We start from the raw sequence: 14,391 nt of genomic DNA, 5'->3' as shown, positions 1-14,391 counted from the left end.
CACCAAGTGTTTGTGAGAATGCGTAATAGAAACTACATTGTCGTGAACCCACTAATCACCCCACGCAGATCACTGAGACTCCTCCTCCTTCAACAGAACAACCACCCCATCACCCCTAAACCTTAGCAAGAAGATTTTTTACTTTGCTAGATTTAATGAAGCTTCCACCACCAACAACATAACCTTAAATTTAGGTGCGTGATTGAAAACAAATGATTTTCGTTTAACTGCTATACAATAGATAGATATATTGCGCGCTTATAGGTAACCATATTTTTTAAAAAGTGTTGTAAAAGGTGCAAACAATATATAGTTATTATGCACCTATTACAGTGCTTTGTTGAAAAAACGTTGTAATAGGTGCAAACAATAGATGCATTATTATGCACCTATTACAGCGCTTTTTTGAAAAAGTGTTGTAAAAGGTGCAAATAAGAAGGAGGGAGGAGAGATCTAAGATTAAAACCACTGATAAAAAAATGCATACAAAGAAAGAGAAGAGGAAGAAATCAGAGATATCAGTAACAAACAACAAATAAAAATCGCAAAGGTATTTTTTTTTAATAATAAATCTGTTTCTTTATCTTCACCATAAAACTACTATTTTGTTTAAAAAATGTAGGTTTTATTTTATTTTTAAGAGTAAAGATTAATGAACGAAACATGAAAAACAACACTAAAGATTCAAACCTGTGATGAGGCCGTCTTTGGTGTTGTTGTTGTCCTTGCCATCGCATGTAATAGCCGTCGCCGCTAACCTTATCCTCACAGTCCCGGTTTCCTCATTTCTCTTTCGTTTTTGCTTCTTGTTTTTTTTTTCCAACCGGTTTCTGCCTGGCCGCCTCCTTTGTGTTGTCACGTTGGCCGCCTCCTTAAGATGAAACTAAGGTTTTCTAGTTTCTATTTTGACCCTTTTTTCATTAATCTGGGTTGGGACATCTTACTAATCTATTCATTTTAGTCTCAGTCCATAACTAAGCCTATTTAACTCTATTCATTTTATTTTAATAATGTCATCCCATAACTCAGCCCATTTAAATCTATTCATTTTATTTTACTAATCTTAGCTTATAACTCAGCCCATTTAAATCCATTCATTTTATTTTACTAATCTCAGCTCATTTAAATCTTACTAATCTCATCCCATTTAGATCTATTCATTTTTTTTTTTAAAAAAAAAGGGGTTAATTTCCTTCATAACTAAATATCAATTTCATCATAAAAAATACAAGCAAATATTATACTAAAGATTAATTAGATGTGACATCTTTTTAATCTTTGAGTTGTTAGGACATAAGTGGTACAACTTGATAGTTCTAAAACTCTCTTTACTTATTTATTTATTTGTTTTAATGAATTAATCTAAAATCGACTTATAAATTTGATGTTGTTTTATTTTTGTTTTTGTTTTTGTTTTTAAGTTGTTAAGACACATATTGTGCAACTTGGTGGTTTTTAAATTCATATATAAACCTAAAATTATTAAAAATATTCTTAAAAAGATTAATTAGATGATACATCTTTTTTTATTCTTTGAATTTTTGAGACACAAGTTGTACAATTTGATAGTCCTAAAACTCGTATTTTAAAAAAGTATATATTTTTTCTCGTCAAACAAATTCATTTTCTTTTCACGTAAAAAATATATTCACTTTTAATATGACAATAATATTTTATTAGATACCTAAGTCTAAAAAATGAGTTTGTTATATATATATATATATAACAAACTCATTTTTTCGTAATTATATGATTTAAATATATTTTCGTAATTATAATTTTTTATTTATTTTGGTTTTCGTAAGTGTTTTTATTTTGTTTACATCCTTACAAATATAATTTCATTTTAAAATAGTCATTCAATTCAACTTCTATTACAAAAACTCTAACATTGTCTAATATATTTTGGTCTCACCAAGTGTTTGTGAGAATGCGTAATAGAAACTACATTGTCGTGAAGCCACTAATCACCCCACACAGATCACTGAGACTCCTCCTCCTTCAACAGAACAACCACCCCATCACCCTTAAACCTTAGCAATAATTTTTTTTTCTTTGCTAGATTTAATGAATCTTCCACCACCAACAACATAACCTTAAATTTAGGTGCAGTGATTGAAAACAAATCAATATTTCGTTTAACAAACAACACTCGAAGAATAATTGGCCATACATTTTATTTAGTATAAACTTAATAAAGCCAACACAGTAGTTAAATTTTCTCAAAACCAAATAACACTATAGTAAATTTTGAAATTTCATTTTAATGTTGTACAATTAATAACGAAAGAAGGACCAATAAGCAAAAATTACCTCTGGTGAGACGATCGATAGATCAAGAGAGTAGATTTTAGCTCATGGGAGTTTATGGTGACGGGGTTGTTGTGTTGAAGGAGGAGTCTAAGTGATATACATGGGGTGGTTGGTGGATTCATGACAGTGTAGTTTCTGTTAGCAATATCACAAACACTTGGTGGAACTAAAACATTTTTGTTAGGTGAATCAAACAAACATTGGAGCATATGAGTCTCCAACTAGGAAAATAATGTCTTAAGATCTATTAGAATGTCATGTGAGCCTTTTAACTTCAATGTTTGGCTTTATGTTGTCCTTGAGAACAACAAGCCACATTTTAGTGAAATTGTGGATGTTGAACACTAATACAGAGGAGAATACTGAATGCTCATTCTTAAATTCTCCTTGTAAGATCCATAGTTTTAAATTCTAATTTATGTATTTTGATATTGAACTCTGAGGCTTTTTAGCCAAGTCATTGATATTTTATGAGTTTAATGCCAAACATATATTTATGGAGCCCCGATTAAAATTATTTGTCGAGGAATAATTTTATTTAAGTACGGTGAATCTTTTGTCGAAGAATAATTTATTAATGTTATGAAGAATTTAATATCAGACAGTTTTGTTAAAAATATTTCGGGTTGCTGAAAATTTTATCAGTCAATTTAGTTGCGACGACAATAGGTATTTTTATCAAAATGGTTTGAGAAGTGATGGGAGGTGATGTGGAAATGATGTCTTTTATAAATATCTAAAATATATAGATATTTAGATATTGGTTTGGTTTAATCAATATACATATATATACTTCTTCTTCTTCTTCTTCTTCTTCTTCTTCTTCTTCTTCTTCTTCTTCTTCTTCTTCTTCTTCTTCTTCTTCTTCTTCTTCTTCTTCTTCTTCTTCTTCTTCTTCTTCTTCTTCTTCTTCTTCTTCTTCTTCTTCTTCTTCTTCTTCTTCTTCTTCTTCTTCTTCTTCTTCTTCTTCTTCTTCTTCTTCTTCTTCTTCTTCTTCTTCTTCTTCTTCTTCTTCTTCTTCTTCTTCTTCTTCTTCTTCTTCTTCTTCTTCTTCTTCTTCTTCTTCTTCTTCTTCTTCTTCTTCTTCTTCTTCTTCTTCTTCTTCTTCTTCTTCTTCTTCTTCTTCTTCTTCTTCTTCTTCTTCTTCTTCTTCTTCTTCTTCTTCTTCTTCTTCTTCTTCTTCTTCTTCTTCTTCTTCTTCTTCTTCTTCTTCTTCTTCTTCTTCTTCTTCTTCTTCTTCTTCTTCTTCTTCTTCTTCTTCTTCTTCTTCTTCTTCTTCTTCTTCTTCTTCTTCTTCTTCTTCTTCTTCTTCTTCTTCTTCTTCTTCTTCTTCTTCTTCTTCTTCTTCTTCTTCTTCTTCTTCTTCTTCTTCTTCTTCTTCTTCTTCTTCTTCTTCTTCTTCTTCTTCTTCTTCTTCTTCTTCTTCTTCTTCTTCTTCTTCTTCTCTGTTTCGAAAACAAAGCAAATTGTGTTAGTGGTTTACAAAACTATCAAACACAAACCTCCATATTTCTTCTAGATCTAAGCTTTATTTCGCGAAGAGATAGAAGAGAAATTTGTCCATCTTCCCGCTACGGTGCTAGTGAACAAACTTTGAAAGCGACAACGCGAGCGGAAATTTTATCGAAATTAATCGCGGTACCGTAATCGCTTGTTAAAGCTACCGTTAAGGTAAAGGCTCCTTCCAAATTTTTAGCTTGCATATAGGATGCCATATGTGTATTTATTAAGTTGGAATGTGGTAAAATGGATGTGTGATTTTGTAAAAAAAGGATTTTAATTCATTTATGTGTGTTTTGAGGAAATTAAATTTGAGGTGTGGTTTGTGAAAATTAATTTGGCGTGATTTATGTTTGAAAATGTGGAAATTTATGGTGATTGATGGTTGAACTTGGCGTGGATTTTGTGGAATTTGAATTGATCGAATTTAATGTAGATTGTGGATTAAATTTGATGTGTGGTGGTGGAAAATATATGTTTGAGTATGCTCTGTGTTGAATTTGAAAATCATTAGTGTTAAATGAGTATTAAAAATGGGGAATCTTTTAATATCTGTCTTTACTTAATGATGGTTGTGGAAAGAGTCAGAGTATGCTCATGCATTTCATAGTACATGGTGACCGCGATAAGGCCATGGTGATAGTGGTGACCGTGATGGGCCACAAGATGATACCATGTGATTTGTTGGTTCATCTTATCCTTAAGGGGATTATTGCATCGTGCTGATTTGTGAGAGATTACACTGTAGAAAACAGTGTAAGGCCTGTGATAGGCGACACTTTAGTAAATCGTGCAGGCTTGTGATGGGTGGCACCTTGGTAATTAGTACAAGGCCTGTGATAGGTGGTACAATTACGATTTACACTCCTTCGAGGAGGGTTTTGATTGGAATTCCGTAATTCATGCATTTTGGCATATACGCATTGCATTAGGGTGCTTGGCACACGAGTCATGTTTGATATACCGTGATGATTGTATATGTATACTCAGTCGTTGTTGTGATTGTACCAAAATTTGTAAGTGTGATTGTTTGGATTTGTTTGTAAGTGTTACTTAATTGCAAAACCATTTCGAAACTGAATTCTGCATTTTTCAACAGTTGTATTCGAATACAAGAATATTGTAGTCGAATACAGTTGTCCTGATTTTGCTACTGACTTGTAAAACAACATTGTATTCGAACACAAGAAGGTTATAGTCGAATACAGTTGTCCTGATTTTGCTACTGACTTACAAAATAACACTATATTCGAATACAAGGATGTTGTATTCAAACACGACAGTGCAGTTTTGTTAAAAACTTCATTTTTCAAATTGTTTATGCATGTTTGACATACGAAAACCCTTTCAAAGAGTATGCTAGGTTGAAATGTTATTTTGTGCATTTAAAATTTAAATGCTATGTGATATTTGTTAATTTCGGTTGGTGACGTTTATAATTATTGTGGAAATTTGAGCTTTGCTCTCTGATGAGAACCAGAATCATCCCACCAATTAGTACCCTGGAGATGGGAAGGTAGTTAGATATACCTGACCGAAGCTGTGTTAGGAGGATTTTGCGGGGAGCGTGGAGATCACCCGAGCTTTATAGTTTTTTTTCTTTTGTAGCATGATCAGATTAGATGGTTGTATAGGGATTAGTTGTCTTTCTTTTGGGAATGCATTTATTTCAATTTGAAAGACTGTACTTATACCTCATATTGTCAGCTTGACTTTTATTTTGATGGGTCCCTGTATCATTTTTTTGATGCGACGTGAGGAAGTTTAAGTTCTTGGGGCAGTGCTTTTGTACAGGTGTTTGCCGAGAATACCCAGGGGTATGAGCTATGTATGATATGTCTCATAGCCCTGATGTATTTTACTGTTTAAATACTTTGGGTTTGTATTTTAAAAAACTATTTCCGCTGCTTGTAAATATTTGTTGACTTTTGTCGTTATGTTACGACTTAAGTATTTTATCCAAAAGTATTTCTTCCTTTATTTTTGAAAATCGATTTTTGTTTGAAAAAAAAACGGGCTGTTACACTCCTCCTACTTCCTCTAGTGCTTTAATAAAAGTCGTGCTCATTAGCACAATAAAATGTGTCCTCATTAGCACAAAAAAAGGTGTCTTGAATATGGATTTGTCTTTATCTTGCATAATCTATAATTAATTATATAAGACCCCATGTTCTCAAGTACCAAGTTTGGAAGATTAGTCTAGATCTTCTAGAAGATATTCCACATCATTTGTGGTGACATGATCAACAAAACCACCTTTAGGTACCTTAAATCCAATAAAATCTTGAAAAGCGCCATATATATGGGCTTTAGATGCACTAACTTGGAGTTGACTTTGGGATCTTAAAATAATTCCTTGTTGATTTTAGAAGAGTCAACTCTTAAATCATATCCATTCATCATTATCATGCCTTCATCTAGTCATCTGATAATAGCATCAATGGTTTGTTGAGTGATCTTGACAAGAAGTCCTAAATTCACACTAGCAACTTCTCCATTTTTGTTTGCATTTGCAAACCTCTAGAAAACTTTCACGAAAACATCTAGAGTAGACAATTGATCTAGGCTAAAGTACTCAAACTATCCAATACTGGCAAAATCATTGATGAAGTTGAATCCATTCTCAGTAAGATTAGTGAAATCAATTTGAAGTTCATTGAGAACATCTAGTTGGGCCATATTACATGTCATAGTGATGGAACAAGTAGCATTACTGATAATAGAACAAGAAGTGAAATTTAAAGCCATTAGAGAATCAAGAAGAGTTTTAGAAAGGTTTCAAAGGTTTGCAAAAGTGTCGGAAATACATGAGAGTAATGAAAGGCTTGAGTGTTGTTGTTTTGGATAAAGTTTTTGAGTTACGAAAAGTGAAAAGCAATAACTATCGTGCACACATTAAGAAACAAAAGACAACACATATCAGAAAATCACACAACGCACACATCTTTCAAGAGAAGTGTTCATATAATGGATAAATAAAATTTAAATCGACTAAAGGCATATGATAAATTCAATTCATCAGAGGTAGAGTATACATATTTAACTAATAAGTTTATTTTACCACAGGAAAATGTATACATGGATTCCCACATCATTCCTTTATAGATTGAATATTTAAAATTTTCTTTATAAAATAAAATCTATCTTCAGCAAGGGGTGCTGTAAAAATATTTTCCCACTGATGACCAATGTCAATAAATTTAATCTCTAAAATACCCTTATGGACAAAATTTCTTATAAAATGATGTTTAATCTCTATATGTTTTTTCTTTGAATGTGAAACATGATTTTTGGTTAAACATATAGTAAAACTATTATCGCAGAAGAAATGAATGTTACTCTCATGTATTTTGTAGTCTTCTAGTTGATGTTTCAAGCACAACACTTGAGTGCTAAAATATATTCTGAAGCCAGAGCAATAGTTCTTTCTCTTTTGCTTGGCCAGAAAATCAGATTCACACCAAAGAAAATACAACTTCCACTAGTTTTTTTTTTCCTGTGTAGGGCATCTCCAGAAGCTAGCATCATATAAATATACTAACATGTACTCAAAGGATGGCTTATAATACAAACCAAGATAGTAGTGTCTTTCAAATATCTAAAGATCCTTTTAATAATAGTTAAATGAGATTCTTTAGGGTCAGATTGAAATCTTGCGCACGTACACACTAAATACAATTTCAAGTCTAGAAACAATTAAGTAGAGGAGATAGTCAATGATACCTCTATATACCTTTTGATCCACCTTTTTACTTAATTTATTTGTATCAAGAGAACCTGTGGGATGCAGAGGTGTAAGCATAAGTTTACCTTTATCCATTTTAAATCTCTTAAGATGTTCTCTTGTATATTTTTTTTTTTTGATGACTGAATAATCCTTCTAAGCTTTGATGAATTTGGATTCAAAGAAAAGATTTAAGCTCATTCGTCGTGCTTATCTCAAATTCATTATACATTAACTTAGAAAACTATTGACAGAGCTTAACATTAGTATAACCAAAAGTTATATCATGTACATATACTTAGACAATGAGATAGTCATTCTTAGATAATCTTCTCAATAAAGTAGTATTAACTTAGCCTATTTCAAAATATTTTTTTAGAGAAAACTACTTAGTGTGTGATACCAAGCTCTTGAAGCTCGTTTCAGACCATACATATTTATTTTTTTAATTTAAAAACATGGCATGGAAGTTCATTATCTTCAAAGGTAGGATGTTGTTTAACATACACTTATTTATTTATATAACATGTTAGAAATATATTTTTCACATCCATTAGTTGAAATAATTTTGTTAAAAGCTGCAAATGAAAGTACAATTATGATTGCTTCTAACCCTATTACAAGGGCAAAAGTTTCCGTTATAATCAATATATTTCTGCTGACTATAACCTTGAGCTACAAGTCTAGCTTTATTTCATACCATTTCACCTTTCTCATTCAATTCTTTTTTCGGAAAAACCATTTTGTTCCAATTGGTTTTTTTTTTTTTTGAATTTGGGTACAATATCTCATACATCATTTATCTTGAATTGGTTTAGTTCTTCTTGCATGGTCACGATCCATCCATCATCTAATAGAGTTTCTTCTAAGGTTGCAAGTTTAATTTCAAACGAAAATCTAAATTGATATTATACTTTTCTTATGTTCAAATTTCACTTTTTTTAGTTATATGTTTTAAATTGAATGGCTGAAAATGATATGGAGAAATATGATTTTATTTTATTAACAAAGCATTTGTAAGGGAAGAGCAGTCGGGGCGCCTGTTTAATCATAGCCAAGACACACCTTATAAAATGATCACAGTTATCTTGGTGGCTGACGCTAAGATAATTGAAATAGATTGCCATATTATATGGAAAAAGTTAATTGAATTGAAAGGTTTTCAAACATTAATTTATATCGAAGGTTTTATGGACAACGGAACTTTGCATTCTTTCTATTGTTGATGTTTTAAAAATATATTTTATAACTTCTCCTCTTCTTTTTATGGAACTCGCGGAGATTATTATTCCACCTCCTACTTTTATGTATTATAGCAAATAAGAAGATTTGAGCTATGGACTCAAAGCAAATTATTTGATGTTGATGTTTAATAGTTATAGTGTTTGAAATTTTGGAATTTAGTTATATTGTCTAAGTGTGAAACTTGACTTATAACATTGTATTTATATACAATGATATATATAAAAATCTTCATTTATTTTTAATCCATCAAAGATAGTTTTTTAACTAATTAACTCGAAACAAATATTTATCTAGAATATATTTTTCTCTTAATTAATTTATTCTTGAATAAAATCATTTAATTAATTGATTAGGGGGTAAAATTTGTAAAAGAGAGTCTCGAAAAGTCAAATACTTCATTTAGAGGAGCATTTGGTGTTCTCCAACATCATTATCTCTTCGAAATAGATGGAAAATTAGTGGTGGTTCTAAAATAAAATGCCTAATAGTTGAAAAGTCCAATTAAACAACAATTAAAATAAAAGTCAAAATAATATAAACTCTATATCTAACTTAAATATCTAAATTATCTTGAATTTAATTTTATTAAATTTATACAAAAATAAACCTTCGTCTAGACATAACTAAAAAGTAAGAACACACTAAAGACATTTGTATTGCTCAACACCTAAGGTTTATGTTTTCAAACATGGTTTTTTGTCTACATGTGTATTGAACATGTATATATTGTATATCAAACTAGTGTCTATTGTATCCTCTATGGTAATAAATTATTTAGTGTTTTTTCTACATGTACATTGAACGTGTATAAATTGATATATGCTTTCAAACATTTAGACTTGAAATTTCTCGACCAATTAGAAGGAACGTTGTCCTAATAATAGTCACTCAACACATCTTTGAATTATTCATAATTAATGTTATACTTTTAAAGTTCTTAGTGCTTTCACATACGTATCCTTGATTATAATGAATCACAGTTTTGTGAAACAAATTTTATACAACCATCTTGAGTTTTAAATTAAATGTTTCACCCGTGCAACCATGAGTTTACATTCTAGTTTTTGTTATAAAGAGCTAGGATGAATTATGTTCTAAAGAATTGGTGTGGTCAAGATTTAAGAAGAAATTAATTACAGTTGAGTATTATCTATATCAAAGTTTTTCTTATTCACTTTTCCATCATTAAATCTAGAGTCAATGATCATGCATTGAGAATAAAAAAAAAATTTATATCGTTGTATAATAGAAATCCATTGTCTTACTATATATGGTTATTTAATAATCAATTTTTAAAAATAATACCTTTTACTCTATTTTTATTGAACGTTAAAGTAAAAACTAATATTGTATATTATTTTTCTCTTAAATTTATGTATAATTTTCTTTTTTGGATTTAACATGTCAACTCACACATTGCTTGTTTACGAACTCACTCATGAATGAGGTGGCAAGATGATTTTAAAATCCGACCCATTTTTTTGGCAGACGAACCATACTATCTCTACGAAATCCACCATATTTAGAATGTGCGACTATTTGTTGACAAAAAAATAGAGTGATGATATTTAGTACGAATTAAAGATTCGAAGAAATGCAAGAATGATAAATTGTTAATTTATTAGAGATTGATAAAAAAAAAAGTCATATAGAGTGAATGAAAAAAAAAATCTGATTCTAAAACATTCAAAATTTTCCAAAAAAATGTGCAATAACATTTGACAATATTTTTTATATTTATTATGTAGTATGTTAGATTTAATTATTTTTCACAAATAAACGTATGTAAAATTATACATAATTTCTGTATACCTAATTAAATTTTAAAAAAAAATACAAGCACGGTATCTTAGAGAAAATCCATCAATAAAAAAAATATTCATATAGTCAAATTGGATTCCCTACTATTAAATTCAGACATTCAGTCACATTATGACTGTTGATCTTTATCATACAATCTAAAAAAATGTAAACTTTTATCCTTTATTTTATAATTTAAGTTATCAAATTTAATTATTAACCATTTAATTTTAATCGAGTAGATTCCATTATATCAAACTAATAAATATGGAATTGTTCAGTATAATCATAGATTTTTCTTTTCCTTGGGCACTGCCCTCTTTTTGTAAAGAAAGAATAAAAATATAACAAAAGTATTATTACAATCTACTCATTTAACCAAGAGAGGAAGGACCAAATTTTATTTCTAAGAATAGTACATACTCTAATTGGAAATCCAATTTCATTCTCTAACAATGAAATATATCAACAATTTGTTTTTTAGTATTCTTAGACACCTATAATAGTAGTATCTAAATAAACACTAAAGACATGGGATCTTTGGATTACAATTAGAGCTAGTTCCTTCAACATTTCTGCACGACGAAGATGTGGTCTCTCCATCAACACCAATTATGTAGATGTTTTCAAATACAATGTTGGTGCAACCAATAGAAGCACAATTCAATTCAATTGCATCGTTATCATTTGATGTTCCTCGAATTTTGCGATAAGTAACATCACTAATTTTAACTGCGTCATTTGTACTTGATAATAAGGCATCGTATTGTTGATCAATAATCACAGGGTGATCCACTTTATAAAGTTTAATATCTTCGAATGTGATCTTCCTTGCATAACCACGTCCTCCCTATATATTTCATAAAACACAAACCAAATTAACATCAACACTATTTTATCCGATTTATTTCAAAAAATCAAAAAGTGATTTGACTTTATATTTTAAAAATTATTTTTATAAAAATTTATATAAAAATCTTTAAAGTCATTTGTTATCGATCAAAAAAATAATTTTAATATTCGTTAATTTAAATATTTATTATTAGAGATTTTAATATTATAAAAATCATATTTTTTTTAGAAGGTATCTTTTAAAAATAATTTTTATGAAGAACTTATGAAAATAGTTTTTTATTTTAATTATTTTTGAAATTTTATTATAAAAAAAAATTAACAAATAGATGAAATATTTAAAATGGTGTTTTAAGAAAAACTATTTAATTCAATTTTTCATTTGAAAATATTATGTTTAAATTTTTTTTAAAATTGTTATAAAAAATAATAACATACTATTAAAAAAATCATTTTAAAAAAAAATCTTAAAAAAACATACCCTATATTTTAAAGATTTTAATAAAAAAAGATAGAATTTGCTTTTATTTATTTGTCATATTGAAAATCATTATTTAAAAAAAAATCAGTTATAAATGATAATTTTTTATAGAAGCTATCAAAAATAACTTCCCATTTGAAGTTACTTTTAGATTTTTTCCAATTTCTTTTTCAAAAGTGATTATGAGCCTGTTTGTTACTTATTCTAAAAAAAATAGTTTATTAAACAAAAAGCTATAACAAACTGGTCCTCTTTTATTTTTCTTAAAAAGTTACTTTTTAAGAAAAATGTTATAAAATTATTAATCCCCGCAAGAGTTAATTTAATTATACATCCAATTAATTAGAATCGATACTTACCACCCATGTCTTGATTCTAGCACCATTTGTAGTCCCACTAATAGTGCAATTTTTTACAAGTATCTCTTCTACCATAGCAAAATCTCCATCTTTTCCAAGGCTTCCGACACTATATATATATATATATATATATAGTGACCAACACATTACGGTTACAACAATAACATAATGCTAAAAAAGCAATAACATAATGCAAAAAATCATAAAATTATTTAAACAACTAACCTAATTCCATGGCCAGGTCCACAATAAACATCGGTTATGTTGATGAAGTTGGAACCACTATTAATGGCGATACAATCATCACCTAAAATAAAGAATAAATATAAGAAAATTAATAAGATGCAAACCCCCTATACTCCTTTTAGTCTCATTTGTGCTTATAAATAAAGTATGGGAAATAATTTGTGACTTTGTAATATATAATAATAGGGAATAATCTAAAATTGAACCAATTGAGATGGTTGAATGATAAATCAAGATGTTGGATGATGAAGAGATATCAAATCCATCCGTGTTGGGACTCTCCTCTGGTGCATTTATATGAAGATTTGAGATGCGAACACCATTGCATGAAGTAATGCTTATATGATTTTTTGGACTGTTGATGTGAGTCAACGTGGCAACATTAAGATTATCACAGTTACTAAATCTAAGAGCCTGCATATAAGTGTCAGATGAAATAATTAATTATATATTTTAAGCTTGTTTGTTACGGACTTTAAAAAAAAGTTTACATTTGCCATTATTGATATAATTTAAATTAAAAAAAATGCAATTATATAAGTTACCGTTGGCCTAGTAAGGTCAGTTTGGTCATGAAATTTGTTCCACCAAGGAGCACCTTGGCCATCAACTGTTCCTCCTCCATTGATAACAAGGCCATTTATGTGCCAGAATTGGATCCATGATTTCCCAACATCACCTTTTGTCCAATCCCATTCCTCAATACTTTTTGGGGCACTAATAGTTCCTTGAAGCTGCCAACCCACATATTAATGTTAGGAATTAATAGGATATGCATGATAAAAAAGAATTATTTAATTGACAAATTATTTCCCTAAAAATAATTATTTGATTGACAAATTAAGATGTACTTATGTTTAGAAATTATTGAAATTTCCCTAATCATGCATAAATGTGTAATACTCCATTAAAGGAATAATCGATGAAGTAATAATCCACATATAAATGAGAATTAATTAATAGGACATCCCTAAAAAAAAAAACAATAATATGATTGACAAAATATCTAAAGTAGAGGTACTTATTTATCTCGAAAATTAGCTAAAATTTCCCTAATCATTCATATAAGTGTAATATATGCATGAGAATATGATTGACAAAACACCTAAAATAACATAGTCATGCATATATGTGTAACTTAATAACTTATGACCTACCACAACGTTAACCCGTGAAGATATGCAAGGGCCTTTAAACGACACAGGTTGCAACATGAATCTTTTGCCATTGGGTATGAGAAGTGTTGGGTTACTTTGTCTTGTACTACAAACATCTTGCCATGCTTTCAAAAATGCCTTTTAACATAAAGTTAAAGTGTATTAGAATAGATAAATTTTATCTCAAAAAGTAAGAAATATAAAAGATTGAAAAATAAAACTATATAACAAAAAAAAAAATATACATTTGAATCATCAGTTTGGCCATCACCCTTGGCACCATAATTAAGAACATTGAAGTAATTGCTGTCATCTAGTAATATTTTATGATTTACTAATTGAGAGCACAAGCTAGGTGAAGCAATGAAAAACAATAGAAAGAAAGCAAAGAGTATTTTCATTTTTGAAATAAGAAAAACACTAATAAAATTTAAGTGATAAATTACTAGAACGTACTTTTGTAGTAAAATACTGAGGAAAGGGCAGGTACTTATAAAGATTTTAGAGGAGCATTGATGGAGGAATATTATAATTAAAAATTAGCAATTATAGTATTAATTTTATTTCTATATATCATATATGATTCAATAAAATATATACATTTTGTCAACAATAATAAATAAATAAATAAATAAACTTTATTGTCGCAACAGAAACTTTATTGTTGCGTGTAAATTATATCAAATAATATTCAATTATCTTTATGTCAGATAT

General features: G+C 29.2%; 1 protein-coding gene across 1 annotated transcript; it reads right to left on the bottom strand.

Moving 5' to 3' along the window:
- Window positions 1–11,105: 11,105 nt before the first annotated feature.
- Window positions 11,106–14,078, bottom strand: LOC101508757 (probable polygalacturonase At3g15720). Its single transcript, XM_004497961.1, has 7 exons — window positions 13,923–14,078; window positions 13,678–13,815; window positions 13,066–13,254; window positions 12,727–12,934; window positions 12,500–12,581; window positions 12,275–12,383; window positions 11,106–11,432 (listed from the first exon to the last, which is right to left on the bottom strand). The coding sequence occupies exons 1-7, from the start codon at window positions 14,076–14,078 to the stop codon at window positions 11,106–11,108; spliced, it is 1,209 nt and encodes a 402-aa protein (XP_004498018.1).
- Between the last annotated feature and the right edge of the window lie 313 nt (window positions 14,079–14,391).

The sequence above is a fragment of the Cicer arietinum genome, chromosome 4, assembly GCF_000331145.2.
Source record: "Cicer arietinum cultivar CDC Frontier isolate Library 1 chromosome 4, Cicar.CDCFrontier_v2.0, whole genome shotgun sequence".
NCBI lineage: Eukaryota > Viridiplantae > Streptophyta > Magnoliopsida > Fabales > Fabaceae > Cicer > Cicer arietinum.
The sequence above is the reverse complement of the archived record's forward strand: the minus strand, read 5'-3'. Positions and strand labels throughout refer to the sequence as shown.